The following is a 24,002-nucleotide window of genomic DNA, read 5'->3' on the forward strand; positions in this document are numbered from 1 at the left end:
TGGTAAGTACAATTGCAACAAAGGCTGACCGCCGAAGAATTGATGCTTTTGAATTGTGGTGCTGGAGGAGTCTCTTGAGAGTCCCCTGGACTGCAAGGAGATCAAACCTATCCGTTCTGAAGGAAATCAACCCTGAGCACTCACTGGAAGGACAGATCCTGAAGCTGAGGCTCCAATACTTTGGTCATCTCATCAGAAGGGAAGACTCCCTGGAAAAGACCCTGATGTTGGGAAAGTGTGAAGGCAAGAGGAGAAGGGGATGACAGAGGATGAGATGGCTGGACAGGGTCATTGAAGCGACCAACGTGAATTTGACCAAACTCCGGGAGGCAGTGGAAGACAGGAGCGCCTGGCGTGCTCTGGTCCATGGGGTCACGAAGAGTCGGACACGACTTAATGACTAAACAGCAATTGCAATCTAAGCCACATAAAAGAGCAACCAAAATGATCCAGAAACTGGAGCAACAAAGATGTGGAGTAATACAGGAGGCCATTTTGGTTAGGAAAACAAGGGATGGAAGAAGTGACAGATATGTACACCCTTATATATTCTGTTGTTATCCTCTCTCCTTTGTTTCACACTAAATCTGTTTTACTGGTTATTTTTTGTCAGCTGTTGCCTATTCTGGCACTTTTGTGTAACACTTTTGTTCAATTCTGTTTAGTCTTCAAAAGCCCATTTAACCATCTTCATTATTGCCTGAAGCCAGGAGACTGAGTTTGCCTTACAGGTGCATGTAGGTATTTGATTTATATCTCATCTCCTCCCCCCCCCCCATGGGAAGTATAAAGAAAACGGGCTCCAAAAGATTACGAGGTGAGTGAAACATTTCCTTGAAAATACAATGGCCAAAATCCTGTTGTGTAGTTAACACAAAAGGCATACCTTCTAAAGGCAAATTGCTGAATGTTAAAAAATATCCTAAGACATGATCTATTGCACGATGAGTTGCATGAGAGATTTCTTAAATTATGACTATTCACCTCTAAAAGTGACACTTTTCACAAAACTGTGCAACCGGATTTTAGCCAATGAGCTATAATGCTGAAAGTCTTCAAAGGTTAATACTAGCTCTTTGAGGTGGGGCCCAAGAACAAACTGAAAGCCAGTGGAGATCACAAAGCACTGGTGTAACATGAGCGAATGGGAAGCAAAGATAACAATGCACAGTTTTACTGCAGGGTTCATACCTATTCATCTGGTAAAATACAAGCAGTATAAAAAAAGTGAACTAACACTGTTATTTGTGGAAAAGATATTTAATTGTAAATAGAAAAAGTAGGCCAGAGTACAGTTTTAAGGGCAATTATTTTTATAAGTAATCTAGATGATTTATAAAGTTATACATTTCATAAAAGCAGTAAAACAAAGACACAGCAAAACACAAATCAAATACAAGGTACGTTTTGAAACAAAGGAGCTGCACAGAAGTTTGAAGTGTAATGCAGTGTAGCACTCAGTAATCTTTAAGGCAGAATGGTCTAAGTGAAGGTCTAAGTGTCATACGTTTCTGAACGCTTCTCTTGGTTGTGGGTTGCTTCCATGCCAAGCAGGTAGTTAGGATGTCAGAGAGACTGCTGGGCCAGGATTGTTTCTCCTGACAGACTGTTTCTTTCTTGCATGCAAAAAGGGCAACAATCTGAGGCAGTCCAGACCCATCATCCTCTCCTTCTGCTGCACATACAGAGCACAGATGAGGTGTGAAACCCTCAATATGTCAACTAACATTTGTTTCCCCCCTTAACTCCAGTTTGGGATCAAGTGCTTACTTACCTACTTCCCACAGGTTGCTAAAAATTAGGGTCCCAATTTCCAAAGACACTTATTTCTAGCAACCGGAAAGTTCTTATGTGTAAGGGAACTTAGCACCGCACCCCCACCCACCCATTTACTGAAATTACAATGCTTCAAAAACTTATACACTGGAAATGCTGAAGTATCATGTTTTTATAAAGCACATATCCACAGCCATCAAAAATAACCGAAAGTGAAGTTAAGATCAATCCAGCAAAACAAAAAAACCTTGAAAATATTGGTGTTTCATTGCATATTTCTAAGTGCAGAAAACTCTCCAGAATTCATGATTAGGGAAATGTTGGTTTGCAGTGGTGAGAATACCAGGAAAATAATTTCCAGTGCTATATATGGAGAAAGTGGAGATCACAGGAGTAGTGGGGCAGAAAGAACAAAACAGCATGCTTGAAGTGACACCAAGTCTTTCTCCTGCTCCTCCTGTCTTTTTGGGGAAGTAGCAGACGGCAAGACGGCCGCCTCTGGGCCCACCGGTTCCTGTCCTTGGTGTAAGGAGGAGAGGGAAAGCTGCCACCCTGAGAAAGAACGGCTAAAGGACAAGAGACAACTCAAGACTGCTGATCCATGCAGAGAAGGGGATTATGACATCGCTCCGGATTCTTAACCATCATTTTGTCCACCCTCTGCAAGTAATTTGTACATCCCACATGATTCCACTTTGACTTAAGAGCTTGGCAAGGCTAATTTTTTGGACCACAACTCCAAAAATACTCCAGCACAGGCCATGCTGGCCAGGTGATCCTCAGACCTGTAGCCTTTTCTTGAAAACTGCCCAGCACTTGCCTTGATGGCACACCTGTTTGTAAACACAGACGTGGCCAATCGCTCTGCGAGTGTAATTCACGGATGTCTGCTCTGGGTCAGTCACAATGATACGCCGCTTACAAAGTGTCACTCTGTTGGTCATCTACAGATTACTGAGAGAGGATTTCCCACCCCAGGTCAGAGGGCTCCTTGCATTCACCTCTTTTACAGCACTGGAACGTGAGCAACCTGCGAAGAGCCAGTGGCGGCACGGAAGCGGGCAGCAAGCTGAGCAACAGCTGGCAGACACCTGGTTTGTCAACTCAGTCTCCACCAGCAGAAACATGGCTCAGATTTATTACAGACACACTGGAAATGTCAATTCATGCTCCAATTGTAATAATTTCAAATAATTCATATATTACATAAATACTAGTTTGGGTTTCCTCCTCCCAAGTTACATTCCTCCAAGAAATGTTATTCCCGCTTAAAAACAAAACACAAAAGCCAAGAGCCAGTCTGCTTCCCCCTCCCCGCATCCCCCTGTGACCTATAGGTTAAACAACTTCCTCATTATTTTCCCTCCTTTCCTTAAAAATACTTAGATGTATATAGAAATTATAAAAAACATGCAGCATATGTACAAACTGAAGAGTTTAAAAAATATCAGCTTCATATACATGTCAATCTACTTGGATATAGCAGAAATTAAATATAAAAAATTACACTTTTTTTCTAAAAAAGGGGGAGGTTGGAGACTGGACAACTACTTATATCTGTACAAAGGTTCTCCATCTGGAAATGTATTCGCTTGGAAGTCCAAGTTCCAGCTTTCAGGGCCAGTTCCATGACATAACTCATTTTCACACAGCCAGTTTAAATCAAGTTATTACCCTTAAAACTGTTCTGTATTTCTGCAGTTTTGTACTAAAATCAAAAAGGACAGAAAAACATTGGCTTTGCATGTTTGCAGATCCCTTCAAAAAGATTAAACAACTAATTTTGAAACTGTAAAAAAACAACTATTTACAGTATTTCTTTTTAAATATTTGTGCACAAAATGTCTAAACTCTGAGGGCTTTTTTTTAAATATGATACAAGAAATTCACCAGAACTCATGGCTTTAAGTCCAGTTTCAAACCTGTAGCATCTTCTCTAGCGCCTAATCCAAGGTCTGTGCCTACGTGACACACAGAAGTCCAGATTGTACAGCAGTTTTCTTTACTGGCTTCATAGGCAGACACTCTTGTTCCAACTGTTCAGACAACTTCTTTGTTAGTCTGGAGACGGTTCATGGCCTCCAGCTTCTGCCTATAAGCCTCGGCCTCCTGCTCCTTCTTCAGAAGCTGCTGGCGATACCGCTGCGCTTCTCGATTGGCCTCATCCAGCTGCTTTTGTAAAGTTTCTCTTTCCTATGAAAGTAAGAAAAAACACAGGCCTTGTCAAAACAGGTATCACTTGAAAAGTGTGTATCAACTGTTGGTTTATGACTTAATTTCCCAGGGGATAAACCAGGGTAAGTCTGTTACAGCAAACACAGACAGCACCAGATTCTATTCTGTGATGTCCAGCTTCTTGTCAAGTAAACTGAAGGATGACTGCACTGAAACCAACGAAGGATCTCTGAGCCTTAAGTCAAAATGATGAGTGCTTTAGGGACAGGACAGTGCTGTTGTCAAATAAAGCTGGCTGATATCCAATTTTACTAGCTTCCCAGAAAGAAGAGGGCAAAGCATCAGAATTAAGCAGAAGTATTTTGAATATGATGCTAGCAAAAATCCTGGAAGGAGGCAGCCAGCAGTGCAGGCAGGATGCACGGCTCCCTATTTCCACTGAAAACAGCTAATGCTGTTCACTTGCTTTTAACTCTTCAGATGCTGCAATTCTATTCAGAACTCGTTCCTGGTCTGTTTTATCACCCTTCATATATATGACTTGGCTGTCAGTGGGCAGTGATCCGCCCCTTTCACTCCATGGACTCAGAAATCACTCTTAATAATTTGCATTTTTAAAAAACAAAAAGTTATTCAAAAGCCCAAATGCTATCTTTCTAGTATCTATTATGCACATGGAAAGCTTAAGCAGTGTTTGCTTTTCATGTTCTAAGCTCCCATATGCTGATACTCAACTATTTTTTACCAGCTGTTTTCTACTGTTAGAAACTGTTTTTTTAATTAACCATATTAATCAAGAAATGTATTAATAACAGGCACATGGAATATAGAGTTTAACCTAGCCTGCAAAATTTAAGCTTCTGAGCAAGATGCTACTGAGAACTTGTTGCGGCAGTCTGGAAATTAAGCACAGAAATTAATCACTACAACAGGATGTTAAGAGTCACTTAATCAGACATCAGTCCCTAACCAAAATATGTACTGTCAACATGTTCCAGCTTAGAAAGTCACAAACTGTAATTGGTAATGCCTCAGCGAAATGATGTCTGTGATTGGCATGTGTTCTGATTTGGGTATTAAAAGTCTGTGATTTTGCAGGGGTGGAGTATGCCTTTGCCAGATTTGACTTGAGGGCATCGAGGCATTTGTGATCCTAGCTTAAATAAATCAACCTGTTTGGAGAACAGTCCTTTCAGAGGATTATGAGACATCAGATATGCCACCGGCTACTAAATGACCCCTCCCTGACCTATTTTACAACACACTCAGCTATTCAACTGAGGGTCTAAGCAAGCTTACATTATTTTTTATTTAATGACCACAAACAGCCTTATGATCAAAGAGGCCGGGGGGTGTGTGTTTCAAGTTCAAACAAGAAACGTTTCCTACATCCTACATTTGGTATCTCAGAGGAAATGTTGGGTGAAGGCAAATTATCCTCTCATGAAACGTTGATCTCTCCCATGACTCCAAAAACCTTCCTACTCTATTGAAAGTAATTGCCTAGGAAATGGCTTTGTTCTAGTCAGTGACATCAAAAGCTTCCCAACTTTCTCTAAGGACTCCTAGCTTCCTTCTCCCTTCTGACCTACCATTTGTGGTCCTCACCACTTTTCAAAACACAAGACTGCAAACTCCTTGGGGCAGGAGACTGCCGTTTTGCTTGCTCCTCTCTTCAAAGTACCACAGACACTGATAGGGGTCTATGATTCTATTAATAAAAACTACTTCTAAGCATACATAAAGCCAAAACCAGTGTGTCATTTATATGACGGTGAAGCAGCAGATGCATTTTTAAAAAGTGACAAGGGTACTGATAGATACAGGGGCATCTGGGAAAGGCATAATCTTCTGTGACCCTGAGAGCTGCTCTTTGAGAACAAAAGACTCTGTAAATACTCCACGTCCAGAGACCATTCCAAAGGGAAATTTCTAATTAATTTTAAATAGACAGCTCTCTCTTTCATACCCATCTAAATCTTGTTGCTATGGGCAGACTACACTTAAATATGCTTATTCAAGAAGCTTATTTTTAAAAAAAAAACAACCAGACTGCTATTTAATGCATAAACAGAAACTTTTTTTTAATTACAGTAAGAGTGAAACATTGCCCATACAGAAAAAAATCTACACTAAAACTCTTACCATAAAAGAATGAGATTTTTTGTGACGCCACATTAAGAGAAATGAAATAAAATAGCTAGATGACAATGTGTACTGAATGAGCATAATGAAAAAAGCCTTCTAGACTGTACATAAGGTATGGTATGGTATACGATAATGATGCACGCATTTGAAAACACAGTGATTTACCATTACTGTAACAGTGCCAGTGTGAGCAGATTTTTGATCCAAATAAAGATCAAAGTGGAAGTAAATCTAGTTGTTTCAAGAACACCCAAATTTTATACAGATTGTAAACAAGGAGCCTCTTTAGACAAATTACTTATTATTTCTATTCAAATCTGTTTGTCTCCAGGCTGCAAACCATACTGAATGGAACATTCATACTCAATTCTACCATAACAAAGACATTAGATACAAACATAGTAACAAGTTTGTAATCACTTGTTTTCTGGTTACTGAAACACTGTAACCATAAATACAAAAGGAAGTAAACATTCAGTTCAGAAAATCTGAACAAAACATCTCAACTAACAGAGTCCTTACTTCTATTTCTGCTGTATCCACCCGGTTTTCAACTATCTCAATGCACTGCCTCTTCACTGGCGGTTCTTCGCTGATGACTGTTTCTTCTGCAATGTCTGTGGCTGGTACTGTAAGGACTGGAAATTAGAGAAGGTGGTATCAAAAACATGAAGATTGCATTGTCTGCCTCTGGATGCTGCAACAACACTCATCAGTCTTTATAGTGTCACAGGAATCTTTATTGCCTCAGCTTTCATTGTTGATTGACTACCTCTGGTCTAAAGTGTGGTTAAAATGTGACTGTCCATTTGTTGAAGAGTGGCTCCCAGCATTCCTCAGCACTAGCTGAAGGCTGGATCTTTGTCCACCTCGGCTTTAACAGATAGGCCTGGACCCTAGACTAAGGTTAATCTCATTTAACTTGTTTAAATAAGACAGATTCATTAACCCATGATTTGAAGCTGGCTGGTTTCAAGTAAATTATAATTAAGACTGAAATATTCTGCTCACACAGAGGTAGAATAACAAGCTGTGGTTAATTAAAATGTCAACAACAGCTATTCCTCCGAGGTGCCCCGAAGGAAGCATGTTTTTCTGCAGCCAACGTTCGCTCCAATTCTCGGGGGCTCTGCGTGGAGGCTCTGCCCCCTGCATGCAGGAATATCCACTCAGCTGCGTACCCCTGGTGGAGCATTGTGTACCCACACAGCTGAGAAGGAACGCTGGCTACAGCTTGTCCTGGTCATCAGGAAAGAAGATGTCCCCATTTTTCTCCTTCTAAGAGATTCAACTCAGAAGAAAATAGGATTATATGAAACCTACTCAAATTAAACCATTCAGTCTAAAAAACAGCCACAATAGTAATAGAATTAGCAACTGCAAGACAACAGATGATGAAAATCATGTTATTGTCTACCAAGATAACACAATGGTTTCAATATGGTGCCTTTAAAAATAGCAGGGCAAGGCTCGAAACAACCTGTTTTTTGAAGAAATGTGTAACTTTTTTTTCTTGTTTTGGAAACTGAATGTAAAACACCTGCAAGTTTTCCCTCTGAACTCTTTTTATCTCTAGTTACATTCCCATTACATTTCCCATTTTCCCCCCAAATTCATTTGCAGGTTATTAGTTTGAATTCTGAAGTGAGTGCCACACAAGCCATGTTTTTATGACTGTTTTCAAAAGTGGATTTCCTTTATCCCTCTTCCTGTCTTTCAGCTCACCTTGCTGCCCGTCTGGCATGGTTACAATAATGGGCTGGCCCATTCCACTTGTCGGAATAGAATGGAGGTTTCCAAGCTGAATGCCGTCTGTTACTATGGTGATCACCTGCTGACCTCCAGAACTTACAACTTGTTGAATTGCACCATCCACCGATTCTGCCGTCACTACTTCTTCCGTAGCTACAACTGTTAAATAAAGCATATGATGTTTATCTGTGAGCTTCCTCCTGACAGAAGAGGTTACTGCACTTTTCATACAAAAGGCATGTCCAACTTTCATAAGCTCACAATTCTTCTACTCAAATGTAAACAAAAAGTAGTACAGTATAATCGTTTGGAGGCGAAACCTTCTTCATAGCTTCCTATATCTGAATGCCTTGGCATAAACATGACAGGAGAATGGAACTTCCTCGCCCCAGCAATGTAATACATTTACTCACAGTTTTCATGCAGGCACCCAAATTGAGGCAAACTGAATTTACTAGCTAGAGCAGAGAAAGATGCTGTGGCTCCATTAGCCAAGATAAGCATTTTTAATTGTTGACCTCCTGCTATTTATGGATGAACTTTGCAGCCAAAAATCTAGTGCCTAAGCTTGCTATTTCGCTCTTCCTCCTCAAGTCCTTTTCCTTTTCTGCTGTGTTAAGGTAAGCCTGCAAGCAACAACTGCCTTATTCCTGACATTTGTGAATTGCTCTGGGACCTTTTTTGAGGGGAAGAGTGAAGTAAAAATGTTGAAAATAGCAAATGAACAAACACATACATTTGATACACACGTTACCCACGGCACTCTGATTGCCAATAAGGTCTGCAGCTAAAGCATTATAAGTCTTCTCTTTTTTAAGCCCAACTTCTGACAGGAAATCTAGTGTGTAAGAAATCTCAGCCTGCCAGCGCAGACACTGAAGGACCAAAATGCTGGGATGCTGAAGTCTGACTTCACATGAACTTTAGATGGCAGTGGCAAACTCAAACTTAACCATGTTATTAAGGTGTATGTGTGCATGCATTAGTAGAGTACAAAATAATCCATTAAAAATAACTATCAACAAAAAATAACTATTAGCTATTAAAAATAACAAATTACAACTTTAATAAGGAAATTTTTAATTTTCCAGTATTTGCTATACCTCTTGAGAAGACCCCTGAAACAATGATCCTACTCAAGTATTCTGTTACCAATTTCAATGGCACTAGGATTTCATCTGAGACCAAAGAACCCTTTTATGAAAGTCTTAAGAGATCTTGTGCTTTGCCTAATCATGCTTTAAATCTGCATTATACCGACCAATATTATTTGACATTATGTATACATGCAGCAATATATTTTGTTTCATGTCTTTGGTATTTTATACTAGCTTCTTAAGCTACTCTTAGAAGGCTCCACCTATCTTTCTGTTTTTAACTGGAGGAAAAATAATGGGGTGGGGGACCACTGACCAAGAGTATTATAGGCAGAGTCAATTCAGACTGCTATATTTAAATTCAAGCAATGGTTTATTAAAATCTGTAGCTTTGAAGTTTACAGAAAATGGGATGGCCACCAGAAAGCTTTCAATCTAAAACTACAGTATATGATATCAGAAATGTCAGAGATCAGATACAACTCAGAAGCTTTCATCTTTGCCACTAATTATATTCCTGTTTACAATGATCATTTGACTCATACAATGATTACAAATATTACCTTTAGAGTATTTTTAGCATTATTATAAGAATAACACTAGTTTTTTTTCAAGGCTTTCCGGAGGGGAAGTAAATTATGTCCTGACAAATGTGTACAAACACAAAGCAAAAAGTGTGCTGCTTCAAGCACTCTCTGGGCGGTTTACAAGTTAATTATGCAGGCTACACATTGCTCCCCCCCCCAGCAAGCTGGGGACTCATTTTACCAACCTCTGAAGGATAGAAGGCTGTGTCAACCTTGAGCCGGCTACCTGGGATTGAACCCCAAACCATGAGCACAGTTTTGGCTGCAGTACAGCAGTTTAACCACTGTGCCACAAGGCTCACACTGAAACTTTTACTTGTAAAACTTATAATAAGTAATGTACTCTTAATAAGCTATAAATGTTATTGTGGAATTTATAACATGTCGAAGAAAGAGTTCAGGCCCCAATTAAATTCTTGGTCTGTAGGGAGGCTCAGGGACATAATATAAGTTAACAAAATTTAAATGGTAAAGTAAAAGTAAAGCCAAAGTGGTATTATAAATACAGTGGTGCCTCGCTTAACGAGCACCCCGGTTAACGACAAAATCGCACAGCGATTTGGTTTTTGTGATCGCAAAAGTGATCACATTGCGATGTTTTAAATGGGAAAAAATCGCTTTGCGATGATCGGTAAGCTGTTTAGTTTACCGATTTTCGCATAGCGATGTTTTCCCAACAGCTGACTGGCAGTTCCAAAATGGCCGCTGGGTAAAAAACATGGCCGCCCACTGTGTTTTGGGACGGATTCCTTGCATACCGGGCAGCAAAAATGGTCGCCGTATGGACGATTTTCACTTAAAAGTACATGTTTTGCCCATAGGAACACATTGAAGGGGTTTCAATGCATTCCTATGGGCTTTTAAAAATCGCTTAGTGATGTTTTCGGTTAGCGGCGATTTTTGCTGCACCGATTAACATCGCTAAGCGAGGCACCACTGTATCTATTAGTAGGCTGCAGAAGTGTCACAATGTTATACCATGTATATCTTCCATATCATGTGAACTTTTAATGCAGCAACTGTATTAAAGAAGGTTGTGCCCTGAAGTACTTGAGAACCAGTGTAGTATACTAGATAATGTACAGTGATGAACAAAGTCTCAGAGGAGTCCTGTGTTCATATCCTGCTTGGCCATGAAAATTTAAGTAGAAATGATGAAACCACATATTGAAACCCCTATTACAGCCACCACAAGTCAAATGTGATTTGATAGCATGTAATATAAGAAGTAATTCAGCAAACAGCTTGAGAAGAATTTGGAACTAGGTCTGCCAGCAAGTACTTGTTGAAATGCAGTTGGTCTACACAACAGAATGGTCAAAATAGGAAAACCTCTGGTATTTCCTATGGGAAACCTGTATGCCTATGCAGACATTTGATGGCCACTGGCAATTATGACCATACTGTTTTAGTACTGGTTGTTGGGGATGTCTGAACAGTTTCAAGTGGCTTCATTTACACTGGAATAATATTAATTTCACTGCTTAAAGATTTTATTATATCAAGCAGTATTTAAATAATGCAAGTTAAAAGGTCAATAGCATATCCTTTTCTCCTGCTGCATAAAGAGACTAAACTACAGAGGATGATGTCAAGGCCTTCTTTACAAATAGATGATGAGAGCTGAGTAGCTCATTAGCTGGCCTACAGACCTTCTGTAGCTGGGAAGAGAAGAGAATACAGTCAGTGGCTGATGGGCTCCTTGGCAGCGAACTGTGATTCAAGCTGGGGTTATAGCCATTCTTGCTTTGTTTTGGGGTACGATCCCCTCCAAAAGGTTACCAGTGGAGACCAAGGGGATCTTTTGAGTGATGATATCTTGAATTCAGGGTATTAAAAATGAAGCTACCAAACAAATGTGTGGTGTTGTCTTTACTTTAGGGGGGAAAGTGTATCCTTTTCAAGCAGGTCATTACTCTTATTTTTCCTTACCTGGCGTTTCTGATGAGTTGGACAATGGAGCTGAAGCTTCCGCCAAGGCAGCCAAAGTTGCTAACACCGAAGTTGAGGAATTGCCAAACTGGACAGCAGACACTCCTGTATCATCTGAAAGAAAAGACATATTCAATCAAAACCTGACTTGGAAGCTTCCATAAATATTACTTTTAAGATGCAGGTGCAAGAAAATTGTGTTCTCCGTTCTCAAGCAACTTCTGCACAAACAATTTCCCATTTACTTCACTAGCAAATTACTGCATAAGATCTAAAATAACTCCACAGAAGGGGGCCAAGGTGCTCACCCCTGCCCCGTCATGATTACTGCCTCAACACTTTCATGCTACAGCACCTGAATAGGTTTCATTAATATCAAAACTATGATCCTAAAAGCAAGCTTTAAGCTGTATTAAAGCTACTTCTCATAATCTGAAATGACATTAAGAACTGCAGTACTACGAGACACCACTGGAAACAAAGTATGTACTTGCAGTATCCTTATAATTAGTTTATCCTTTAAGAGCTCTGATGAACTGCACCATTTGCAACACCCTGTACATCTGAATACCTGTCGTATCAGATGTATTTGTACTTGTAGAAGGTACCAGACCTGTTAGATTCACTACTCCACCAGGTCCAATGATGAACTGCGGAGTGGCTGCATGTATTGTCACAGTGTCAGGACTCTCTGGGTTTGTGTTGATTTGGTTCTGCATAGCAATCTATAACACAGAAGGCAACAAGAACAACTTATTTCTATACACATGAAGAAGAAAACGAGATATTAAAACACAAACATGTTAGCATGGTTCAAAGCAGTTACAAGGCCCTCAGAGATTAGGCTGACCCTTAATCTCAAGGATACTCAACAGAATTTATGAAGAAGTCTATGCACTGAGGTGAGACCATTCAGCAACAGCAGAAGCTTCATGAACCCGTCTTTCAATTTACCTGTAATATTTCTGCCAGGTCTTCAAAACCATTGTCTATAGCAATGTCTAATGCAGTTTTGCAAAATTTACTTTGTGTATGGACATCTGCTCCATACTTTATTAAGAGTTCCACTACTTCTTGATGATTGTGTTCCGTGGCCCAATGAAGCGCAGTCATCTTAAGCATGTCCTTTGCATTGACATCAGCCCCGTGCTATAATTAAAGCAAAGACCAAAATCTTGATCAAATCCATTACAAGATTAAAAAACAAAGCCAAATTTAATGTTTAATTCATCTGTTTTGCAAAACTCCTCTACTTGCCATTGATCATGAACAAATATATCTGTGTCAACTAACCAGCAAGATGTAGTTTAACTTTTGTGCAAAACTGTGGCCAGTGGTGTGAGTGCAAGCAAGATTGCTTTTTTTTTACCTTCAACAAAACTTCTACTATGCTTGCATGGCCTTCAGAAGCTGCCATATGCAACGGAGTTCTATCCACTTTGGTCCTGGCATCCCGACTCACACCTGCTCGAAGTAACACTTCCGTGGTTGAATAGTGCCCATACTGTGCTGCTAGATGAAGTGGAGACGTTCCCAGCTGAAAGACAGGATGTGGAGCGTTAATGAAAGTCAGGCAACAGCTCTCCATTCACTGCATCTACATTACTTGATCAGACATTTGCTTGCTATCATACTCTCAATTTAACCTTACACTGTACTTACTTTCAAGTGCCATGAGTCCTTTTCAAGGAGAAAGATGTATGTATGTATGTATGTACGTACGTACGTACGTACATACGTATGTCTAAATAAATAAACAAACAAACTAACAGGTTTAGGCTGACATTTTCCTGCAAAATCCTGTGATCTTCTCAAAATTCAAGGGCACACACTGTTTTCATTATGTGCATATACACTTTCTATTATTTCCCAGCTTTTAGCCCTAAAATCACCAGTCTTCAGCCTACTTCTCATGAAATTGGAGCCCCTTCTTATTCATGTATCTTCTCCTCCAGTTCAGAATTCATGGATATTTTAGAAGTAACCAGCAGGAAGATTGTATTTTGTAATTGGTTTTATGCTTTCTACTATGAACAAATGATTAATTTCTTTGTTAAAACAGACATCAGCAAAAATCTTAAGTTTCTAACCAACTCTGGTGTTGAGGTCACAGCTATGCTCAAGCTTACAGCTACACTCATGATCTCATGTATCATCCCCGATGACCACACCCACCTATATGAAACTGTAGGTAAGACTTCTAAACAGTCCTATCCTGTCATTCATAAGGAAATATGCATGCTGCTTAGGCAGTCCATTTGCTCATGCTTGGTTCATCCTGCCAATGGAGTGGCTTCAGTAACCTGCAACCCAGCAGGATGTAAAGTTCTTTAAGCATATAAAAATGCTATAAATAGCAAAGCTTCTGAATTATTACTTTTAACCTTCCTAATGGCTTCACCAATGCAATTTAAAAGTTGTGTTCAATGCTGGATAAAATTTCAGAAGCCAGATAGAGATGGAGCAGGACTGTTTCTTGTCACATAATTTTCATGTACACACATAATACTTATTTCTGGCATTATTACTTCAATTAATTCAAAGTGATTGTTTGAGACAGGTGTGAAAAAGCAAACAGTACAAGCATATAACCAACACCACGACTTAAAAAATATATTCTCATTACCCAGTCTGTAGTAAAAGGTGCACCATTGGCCATCAAAATGCGAACTTCATCATCTTGTCCTGCTCGTGCAGCTTCTAAAAGCTTCTTTCCCAAATCTACCAGGGACATCTAGTAAAATATTTTAGATGAAGGAGGGAGATTAGATCTATTCAATTTACACCCGTCCTGAAACAGGCAAACAGCTATCCCCCACAACACCAAAAATAGCATTTCTTTGCATAGAAGTTCTTCGAAAATGACACATACTGGCACTTATGATATACTTAATATATGTTTTCTACATGAACTCTGAATGAGTGCAAAACAGTCACGCTCAAGGCCAGGCGAAGGCACAGCCAAGTAAACTGTTTTATACATTAGGAGTGGGGAACCTTCAGCTCTCTACTGCAGCTTGCTGAGTTGGCCAATGGTAAGTGATGATCAGAACGGCAGTCCAAACTTTCTGATAGGGCAAACGGTTGTACTCTTATGAGACTTTCATAAATCAGACCCCTTGAAGCCTTTCAGTGCAGAATCTTTCGATTCCCCCTAAAACTTCACTATAACATCCTGTAGAATGTTGAATTTCTCTTCTACACCATCATATTTTATTTTATTTATTTATTTGATTTATACCCCGCCTATCTGGTCTACTCGACCACTCTAGGCGGCTTCCAGTATAGGATAAAATAAAACACAAGAACATTACATAATCATTTGATACAGTTACAATCATATTCAAACACTTCTTGGCAAGACAGGAGGCTGTTTAAAATTTCTTTGTAGAATACTCAGAGAGACAGATAGGCGATTTTGTGAAGGAAATATTGTCCTCGTTAAAAAAAAAGAAACATAATAGGTTTCTTAGTTCACAAACAAGCAAAGCACAGTAAAAAGGGCAGAATGGCTTTTGCACCTTCCTACATAATGCTGTGTTCTGGGCTCTACAAGTGACCCAATGGCTAGACCAGTGGTTCTTAACCTTGGGTTACTCAGGTGTTTTTGAACTGCAGCTCCCAGAAACCCCAGCCAGCACAGCTGGTGTTGAAGGCTTCTGGGAGTTGCAGTCCAAAAACACCTGAGTAACCCAAGGTTAAGAACCACTGGGCTAGACAACCAAGATCTCCTTTCAAAACCTATACTTTAAGAGCTTGAGTATCTGCAACTGTAACTCTCTTATAATTTAAGATTTGAAGAGAGTGGTAAAATAACGATGTGATTAATGGCACATTGAGCTGTCACCCACACACCCTGGTCATTCAGTTACAGATTTCCCCAATGTCCTTTGGCAGGACATGCTCAGCCTTAGCTCCCCATGTGTATAAAATGGTTACAGGAACCACCAATCATTGGGTGCAGCAACTTATCTAAAACTTTTATAAGGATACCCATAGGAGAAAATGAAAAACTAGCTTACTTATATTCAAATTCCTTTTGTCCCAGCCGCCAACGAACTCAGCAAAAGATGTTTCTACATAAACATGCATAGAATTCCACTGCATAAGTGCAACAAAAGTAAAGAATGAAAGCATCACATAGTTGAGGTCCTCATATACCCAAGTCAAAAAATTACAGGGCACTCAATATATCCTGTGGATGCAGCTGCTTATACACCAGCCAGTGATTCCACTAGCCACTGGCAAAAGACACCCATACACTAATGATACGTGGTCCTCATCTCTGTTTTCCATCACATCTGAGCCCTCAAGCCTAGCAAAATATTGAGCTACAATCTGGGGACTGAATGAGACTGAACTAAAACTATCTGGGCCAGCTGAATCCATACAAGTGTTTAGTAATATAAGCATACAGGAAATGGCCGGTGCTTATAGTGTAAGTGGTACTTGAAAGTTAACAGTTATTTGCCATGATGAGCTACGCAATTTAATTTAAGCATGTACAAATCAGCAAGAGGATTTTTGAAAAAAGCCTTGTGGACCCTACATCTTTAATCAGGTTCTAACCTTGTAATCAGAAGGCGCAGCCATGCCATCTCATTTCAGTGAAACTTCAATATTTGCAACTATGAGACATTCATTCCTGTAAGGAGCTCTGAAAACATCTCTCACAAGTTAGGCTAGCAGTTGTAAATCAATGTGGAAGACACACACTTGTCTAGGATGCTGCTTACCTCATGCTATAGAGTGGAAGCACGAGAAGATTAGAAATCCAAAGAAAATAACACACTTGATGGGATTAGAGATCGGGTCTTGGCTGTGGTTGTTGTTCCCACAATAGTCAATAGCTAGACTCTGATTCACTTTATTATAACCCAAGATAGGTTTCCGGACAGACCCTCAGAAGTTTATGGGGCCATCTAGTGGAGAAGTCCCATTTAGCGCGAAGAACAGATACCAACATTTGCTTGAGAAATAGCTAACACATTTCCATGAGAGGAAAATTAAATGGGATTTTTTACCTAAAGTTCTTCCACCTCACTTTCAAAGGGCATAACATTTTGCAGATAAAACAGACAGGATTGCCCTGATACGGAGAACATTTAACTTACACTAATGAAAAGCTTCCTATCCCCCCACCCAGCCCCCTTTGTTCTGAGGCTCCCCTGGACTCAAAGTCTTCAGGGAGCCAGCCTTAGGTTACAGTGAGGGAGAGCTTTAAATGTCAAAAGTGTCCACCAGATCAGCAGGGGCGATCCCAATCTCAGTGGTGGCTACCCTCGCCTTTTAAAGGCAACTCCTCCCTACCCTGAGGCTCCCAAAGGCTTCCCCAGGGCAAAAGGGGAGTCCAAGGGAGCCTCCAAACCTAAAACCTCAACAACATACTTCAGGCTACAATCCTAAAGAAGCGGGAAGGGCCCACCAAACAAACCAAATGAGCTGTGGTGGGACTTACGTCTGCATAAACACTCTTAAGGTTTCGCTCATATATGAATACATGTTAGAGAAAGACTGGGAATATCTTGAACATCAATTCTTTCTCTCTCTCTTTTGGCAATTCAGAAATTAATCCCATAGTGACTGGACCAAAAATCAGCTACTGTTTCTGATTTTCCAGCGCCACCACAATTTGCAAACTCTAGATATCTTGCAGTGTTTGTCTGAAAACAGCCTGAAGAGTTTATCTTTCCATCAACAGTTATGATCAGTGCATAAAATATTTTGGAGCTCTTTAAATAATGGATTTGTGTCTCGTTTCAGCATTGTACTAAAAAGAAAAAGATGGCCACTGGATAGAATTAATTACAACAAACTGGTTGATTATACTGTGCTCATCAACAATGATCATTAGTCAGATTGAGACAGATGGGCTGGTTTTGTTCCTCATCATCCTTGATAAAAGCAGACAGAAGCTTCAATTTAAATTAAAAGCTTTATTTTCAGTTGTGCATGTACCTGGCCAGCATTGGTTCAACTGCAGACATACACATTAGGTTAAAGTACTACTAACCACATATAAACAACAGCCAAGGATGCCTAAGACTCACAAAATTCTTCCTCCTTGTAGCTGACAGGTGTTTGGAAGTTTGTTTCCCCTTTTTTTACCTACAGCTGGTTTTATCCAACATTGGTTGTTGTGGGGTTTTCAGGCTGTTTGGCCGTGTTCTGAAGGTTGTTCTTCAGAACATGGCCAAAGAGCCCAAAAAACCCACAACAACCATTAGATCCCGGCCATGAAAGCCTTTGTGAATACATTGAGATCAACATTGATTAGGACTTCTCTAAAACCTGAAACTAAAGTTGGCTTGTTTCAGGCAAACCAGTTAACATTAACTGCAACTTGCCAATTTATAGAAAAAGACAAGTTATGGTTGAGCACAGCCTTCCTACCTCCTCATGCAAAGCACAGAAGAGAGGGAGGGGTCACCTAGGATTCATCCATGGAAATGAACATGCTGCTTCAGAAATGGAATTACTTCCATAAATCACCAGAAGTATCTAACCTTGGCAATTCTGATTGGTTCTGCATAGCAAAGTATAGCAACCACCACCACATTTGTTCACTTGATAATACGATTTCAATCTAACTAAACTTTTATTAAAGTCCAGTTGTACATATTTTTAAAAAATATGCATAGGAATTCAGTGTTCTGACTGCACTTTTACAGTGCTTTCTAAAAACACGTTTTTGAAATCATTTTAAGGAACAGAATATTATGAATGTTAAATTGAATAAATATCTTAGTAGGAAAAATGCCAAAGCCAACCCATCTACATAAAAAAATTACTTGTTGGATAAATCTAAGTTACTCAGAACTAACTCCCACGGTGTTGGGGGGGGGCTACTTCCTAGTTAGTGTGGCTGAACAAACATGCATCCTGATCCTTCATGTCACTATTCAGAAGTAAAACTTCTGATCTGTATGTACCTCAAATTCCCAAGTACAGTATAAGCATGCATTAGCTCAAAAAACCTACAAGTATTCAAAATGGTCCTATTCAGAATTGTGGTATTTACTTCCTCCAGCCTGTGTGCACAAGTCAGCAGTCTCTGAGCAACCCCATAAAGCAAATATACTTAAGTCGTGGATTATAACCCACCGAGACTCAAACTGAAAGAAATCTGTTATAGAGTGTGAAATACAAAAAAACCTGAACATTGGCTTTCAGAATGCATGTCATATCTAGCTCTGTATTCCCGATTTTGCTTTATGAAATGGAATTAGAGACTTTACCACAGGCAATGGGCAAATGGAAAGCAAGAAAGCAAGCAAGAAAGATGGATTTCAAATGTAGGCGTATTGAAGAATACTAATTTATTGGTCTGAGAAAAATGATCAGAAAATTATTAAAAAGTTCTAAGGCATAAGAATAAAACAAATTACAGAACTCATAAAATGCAAAAAGAGAGAAAGAGCGAGAGCAAGAGTCCGCCTGTCAAATAACGGGGGTGGGCATAGATTGTCACAGCTGACAATTCAAATAAAAAAGGATAGAAAATCCTTAAAGGCTGTTTGGGTGTAAGCCCAGCACATTGTGCGCAGAGTGCCACATCCAAAGTCAGAATCGTCCATGACCAAGACACAAAAAGTCCTACAAATCCACCAGATCTTCTTTCGGTTGCTTTCCCCCCCCCTTTTAATTTAATTTTATCTGTTTCTGCAGGCCCTTCGAAAACACCCACCAGCCAAGCCAGGCGCCCAGGCTTCCTGACGGCCCAGGCGTCTAAGGCGATCCAGCCGAGCTAGGGAAGCCCGGCAAAGGGCCCGCCGGGTGACCCCAGGGACGAGTCAACAACACGGGAGGTCCATTCATACGGGACGCGAAGGCGGCCTCTGGGGCAAAGTCTCCCTGGGCTGACACGGGGATCGTCTTTAGGGAAAAGCGTGAGCAGGGGAGAGACTCGCGTCTAGAGGAACACGTCAACATGCTGACACGGGAAGAAAGGGGTGGTGGCTGGGGAGACCTGGGTTCAAATCTCCCCTCGGGCATGGCCACTCTTGGTGGCGGGGGGGGGGGGAGAGGGAGAATCTCTTTCACGTCTCCTGAGAAGCCTTCGGGGGGGGGGGGGGGCTCGGCTCTACCTTGACCGCCCAGGAGAGCCATTCTGACGGGACGCCCGAGGCCACACGTGGAGACGTTGGCGCTGGCGGGGACGCGCGAACACGGGGAAGGCGGCGAGGAAAAAGGGGCAAGGGCACGTGTGGGGACGTTAACACGGAGGAGAAAGCCGTGGGGGAGGCGGGAGAGGCGAGAAGCCGGCGCTTCACAGGCCGACACGGAAAGGGGCCGCGGTCCATGTAACGTGAGGACGCGTTACGACGGTCTGGGAAGGGGGCCAACCGGGCGCGTTTCTTCCCCCCCTCAGCGGGCCGAGTGTCCCCGGAAGGTGGCTTTCCCTCGGCCCCCCTCGGCTGACAGGAAATCCTGGCTGGGTTGGGCGCCTGCGAGGGGAAGGAAGGAAGGAAGGAAAGCGGGCGGGCGGGCAGGAAGGCGGGCAGGCGAGCGAGCGCAAGAGAGGGCCGCGGCTGAAGCGCCGGGTTCCGGGGGAAGTGGAATTATTTTTTACCACAGGAGAAGAGATCCACTTCCACATCCGGTACCAAGGGCCCCTCGCACGAAAAGAGGCGCAGACTGACCTGGAAAAGCTTGGCCGGCCGGGCCGGAGGAGGAGGAAGAGGGGGGTGGACGAAGGAGGCCAGGCCAGGCCTTCCCTTACCGTGTGTAGCCCGCGCCCGGCTCCCAGTACGACGAGCGAGGGGCGCCCGAGGCCGCCCAGGCCGCGTCTCCTCAGAGGCGCCCAAAAGCCCCGCCAAAAAGTCCCCCCGCGGAAGGACACACCAACCGCCCTCCCGCCCGCTCGCCTCGTCACGGCTGAGGCGACCGAGGAAGCGAAAGAAGGGAGGGAGGCCGAGGAAAGAAGCGGGCCCTGAGGCCGAAACGGGCGAAGGAACGAGGAATTACCAACCTGGAGGGCGGCTTTCCCCTCATAGGGACGAGGGATTATTTTACGGCTGAAGCGTTCGATGGCAAAACAAGAGGGGGAGGGGGGAGAAGGAGCGGCGGAGGGATACGCGTCGGGGCAAAAAGGGGGAGTGCGCAGGCGCGAGGTCCGGAAGGAAGGGGGGGAGAGGCGAGAAAGGGAGCCGCCATTTTGTCTCACCGGGGTTGGGCCGCTTGGTTTCCCGCCTGAAGGGGAAAGTGAGAGGGGGAGGGGAAGGAGGGCCGAGTGAAGCGGAGCGTTTATATCTATATATGTTCGAAAAAGCATATATTGTACACTCATACAGACATTAAATAAAAGCATTGCGGTGTCCTGGAGATGAGCGGATTTATTTATTTTGAATGTTCGTGGGTTGCGATCTACTTTCTCAGATGCAAATTTTGTGAGAGGATTAAAAACTCTTAGTGCATTTTGAGGAGGGAAAATGAAGAGGCACCTGAAGCAAATTTACGGTAACTTAATCCAAAATGAGGGTTAGACAATTGGAGGAATAAAATACGGAAAGGGAAGCCTTGTGTTTGCGGCAGGAATTAAGAATTGGGGAGTGGAGTAAATTCCAAAAATCATCCCAGCAGGATGCTAAAGCTGCAAGATAGTAGAAGTAACGTTCTTACAGATGCTGTAGTTTTAACATAAATCCTAAATGTTGGGACCGTTTCTTCCAGGACTGGAAAGTTATAATTTTCATGGAAATTTTAATTTTACAATAAAGCAATCACCCAAACCTGATTTTGAATTTTGCGCCTGGACCACATGGATGTACAGTATTTCTTTTGCATTATGCTGGAAAGGTTCTGTGGGAGAACATGCTTGTTTCTCCATCGTTGGGTTAGAAGAGGGATGTCTTGAGGTTAAAAAACGTATGAGAGAGAATCTAGGAGTAATAAAATAATAATATCCAAGCCGATATACTTTTACCAGGGCATCAGCACAGTTGAACTTAATAAAGAAAATAGTTTTCATTAAATTTATCATGCAGTGTAACCATGGCACATCTGGAGGCTTAGAACAATCTTTATAAAGCCTTTGAGAATACATTAAATCCTTTAAAACAGATCATATGGATGCATTGTAAATAAACAATTACAGGAAGTAAAACCAATTTTAAACATAAGTTTAGAGTTTATCTGAGGGAGTCCCAGGTCTTAATCCATTTGAAATGTTCACTTTGTGAGTTTCTGGCATGGCCCTCGTGGATATATTTCCTTACTATCGCTTTGGGAGGTTTTTATATTTGCATTTCAAGAGCTTATTAAATTTTGTTATTTAGGTTTAGGGCACTGTCTGGACAGCATATAGTAAATAAGGAAGTGCACTTCCCAAAAAAAAAATCCAGACTTAAATCAGTTGCCAGTCTCAGATAAAAAATGTTCTGTTGTCAACCCATTGTTTATCAGGCTAGCTATAAATTAACACTTGATATCATGCTGGAAGTTAGTTGACCTCCCTTTTACTTTTGTAGAATCACCTCCAACTTTTAGTCTTTGTAAACCACCCAAGAATACAACTCGTTGCCATTGTAATTGGGTATTTGTGCAAAAACATATAATGAGTTGAAGCAATAATCTTAGTAGTTCTCAAAAGTAGGTATTATTCCCATTAATTGGTGATTTAGGTGGAGAAGATATTTCAGTCTAAAAGAACATATAGTAGTTTGCAAAATCTTAACATCTCCTATTTCAGCTAACTCCCAAGTAAATATGCAGAGTCTTGAACCAGGCCCCATATTCAAGATCTGCAATTTAATAAATGGTTATTAATATCATGAACACCCAACCCTTATTAGATTGCAGCTGTATTATGTGTGATTAATTAAACTGCATCATGTAGTTTTACATGATGTTATTTTTGTTGGAAGTTTTTTTTACGTAACCCATTAATAGTGACTAACAATGAAACAGTGAGAAGCAGCAGCCTTTGCCTCTTTCAAAGAAGATGCATCATTCACAATTATCACCAAGGACATTGCCTGTAGGCCATCTAGTCAGGGTACCAAGCTGTGAATCATGGCTTATTATTTCCTGTGAAGCTGCTCCAGAAAGAACTAGGCTCATTATCTAATAGTGCAGAAAACCTTTGTGAACTATAAACATTATAGAGCCATATTCACGAAGACTAGATGTTTGGAAAGGATGAAACAGAAAGCAGAAGAAAACTTTAGTCATTGAGCTAGAAGTTGTGGCTGTTCAAAAAAAGAAAAGCTATATAGAGGGGAACCTCCCAGTGAAAAAAGAAGGGTTTTGTTAAGTTGCACATTTTCTGTAGAAATATTAAAAGCTTATAACAGCTGGCCAAAAAAGGATTGCAGCTGCCCCCCCCCCCCAAAAAAAAACCTGTGACTGCACACTAAGCAAATAAGATACACACATGGTGCCAGTTTACAGCTGGGACATTATTGTAGTAGAGGCTCGTTATCATCTGGCTTCTGGCTCCCGTATCTTAAAAGAAATAATCTAATGTTGAATACAGGCCATGAGGCAAATGAGAAACCACTGGGTTGCACAGTTTACAGATTCCCTGGCCAGGTACATCAGAGTCCACTTTCAAAATGAGGGAGGATGCTGGTCCACTTTTAGTAAAGTCGTAATCTTGCCCGTGGCATTTTGGCTGGTAGACGCAGTTGTTGAAGCAAGTGTGATGACCACGGAGAGGTGCGTGCTCAACGAAGCCGGGGAGACCCTTCCCTGCGTTGACCGAGAAATGGCATTTGTGTTCCAAGCTAGCAAGAAAAGCGAAGGCTCCCGCCTGCCTCCTAGGAACGTTGACTTGCGAGGCCACCTTTCACCATCTGGGGACTCGGTTGAAAGATATCCGGCCGGACTGAATCTAATTCAGATTTTACTTTCAGTGACACACAACCGTTGCAGTAGTAGAGGGTAGTAATATCTACTTAGAGGGAAATGGTTGTAACTGGGTGATTAACTTACTTAACCATCAACGTGTAATGTTGCTGAGTGCAAATACAGAAAGGCCTCTCCGTTCCAAAACTATTCCGGCGTCTTAACGCGCCTTTTGTAATCTTGATAAGGGCCTTGACTCGGGTGGCCTTGTGGTGAGGAGAGACCGAAAAGGGATGAAGGACGTGGTGCCTCTCATTGCCCCACAGCCCACCAGATAAAATGCTAAAATCCAGACCACTATCATCCCAACGCTAGAACGCTTGGCTCAGCATTTCCCACTGCAGCCTCCGGGATGGACCCCCCTCCGGTCCACCCCAGTGTCGCCACCGGCTTTGCAATTCAAGGCCTCCCCGTGTCACGTTAGCGCTCCTGACTTCATCACTCCATGCCTTTAGCAACCCAGCTAACTTCTCATGCATGGAAGGACCCAACTGTTGGCAAGCACTTTTGATAGTTTGTGGAGGGCGTGTGTGTATGTTCTAGATGCTTTTATCTGCATTGAATACGTCTGGGTCAGTGACACTTATTTTGCTATCCGTAGGCCACTTTTCAAGGCCACCCTTTCCAAGCGAGCTGGCACAGCATGCTGCTACAAAGAACGCTTAGGGGAGCTGAGGAAGAGCGCTCG

The 24,002-nt window shown here is 41.6% G+C and overlaps 1 protein-coding gene across 5 annotated transcripts; it reads right to left on the reverse strand.

Annotated features, from left to right (window-relative positions):
• Positions 1-1,244: 1,244 nt before the first annotated feature.
• On the reverse strand, positions 1,245-23,721 carry GABPB1 (GA binding protein transcription factor subunit beta 1). 5 transcript variants are annotated; one of them, XM_020790092.3, is made up of 9 exons: positions 20,439-23,721; positions 14,094-14,201; positions 12,837-13,004; positions 12,422-12,616; positions 12,081-12,192; positions 11,468-11,581; positions 7,825-8,010; positions 6,622-6,737; positions 1,245-3,969 (listed from the first exon to the last, which is right to left on the reverse strand). In XM_020790092.3, exons 1-9 carry the CDS (start codon positions 20,775-20,777, stop codon positions 3,817-3,819), a joined length of 1,491 nt encoding a protein of 496 aa, XP_020645751.2. In that variant the 5' UTR covers positions 20,778-23,721; the 3' UTR covers positions 1,245-3,816. The 5 variants fall into 5 exon arrangements, with proteins under 5 accessions (XP_020645751.2, XP_020645749.2, XP_020645754.1 ...); XM_020790090.3 differs by having other exon boundaries at positions 20,190-23,721; XM_020790095.3 differs by having other exon boundaries at positions 20,110-20,539.
• Positions 23,722-24,002: the final 281 nt, after the last annotated feature.

Source organism: Pogona vitticeps, chromosome 12 (genome assembly GCF_051106095.1).
Source record: "Pogona vitticeps strain Pit_001003342236 chromosome 12, PviZW2.1, whole genome shotgun sequence".
NCBI classification, from domain to species: Eukaryota; Metazoa; Chordata; class Lepidosauria; order Squamata; family Agamidae; genus Pogona; species Pogona vitticeps.

What these genes read in the sequence shown, in the direction of transcription:
- GABPB1 (XM_020790090.3), bottom strand. Translation starts at nt 20,777, where the DNA reads ATGCTTTTATTTAATGTCTGTATGAGTGTACAATATATGCTTTTTCGA. An exon ending in CCGGGCGCGGGCTACACACG is followed by an intron (nt 14,202 to 20,189) that starts GTAAGGGAAGGC and finishes ATATTTTACTAG; the next exon opens with ATGTCCCTGGTAGATTTGGG. An exon ending in ACCTGGCAGAAATATTACAG is followed by an intron (nt 12,193 to 12,421) that starts GTAAATTGAAAG and finishes TCTGTGTTATAG; the next exon opens with ATTGCTATGCAGAACCAAAT.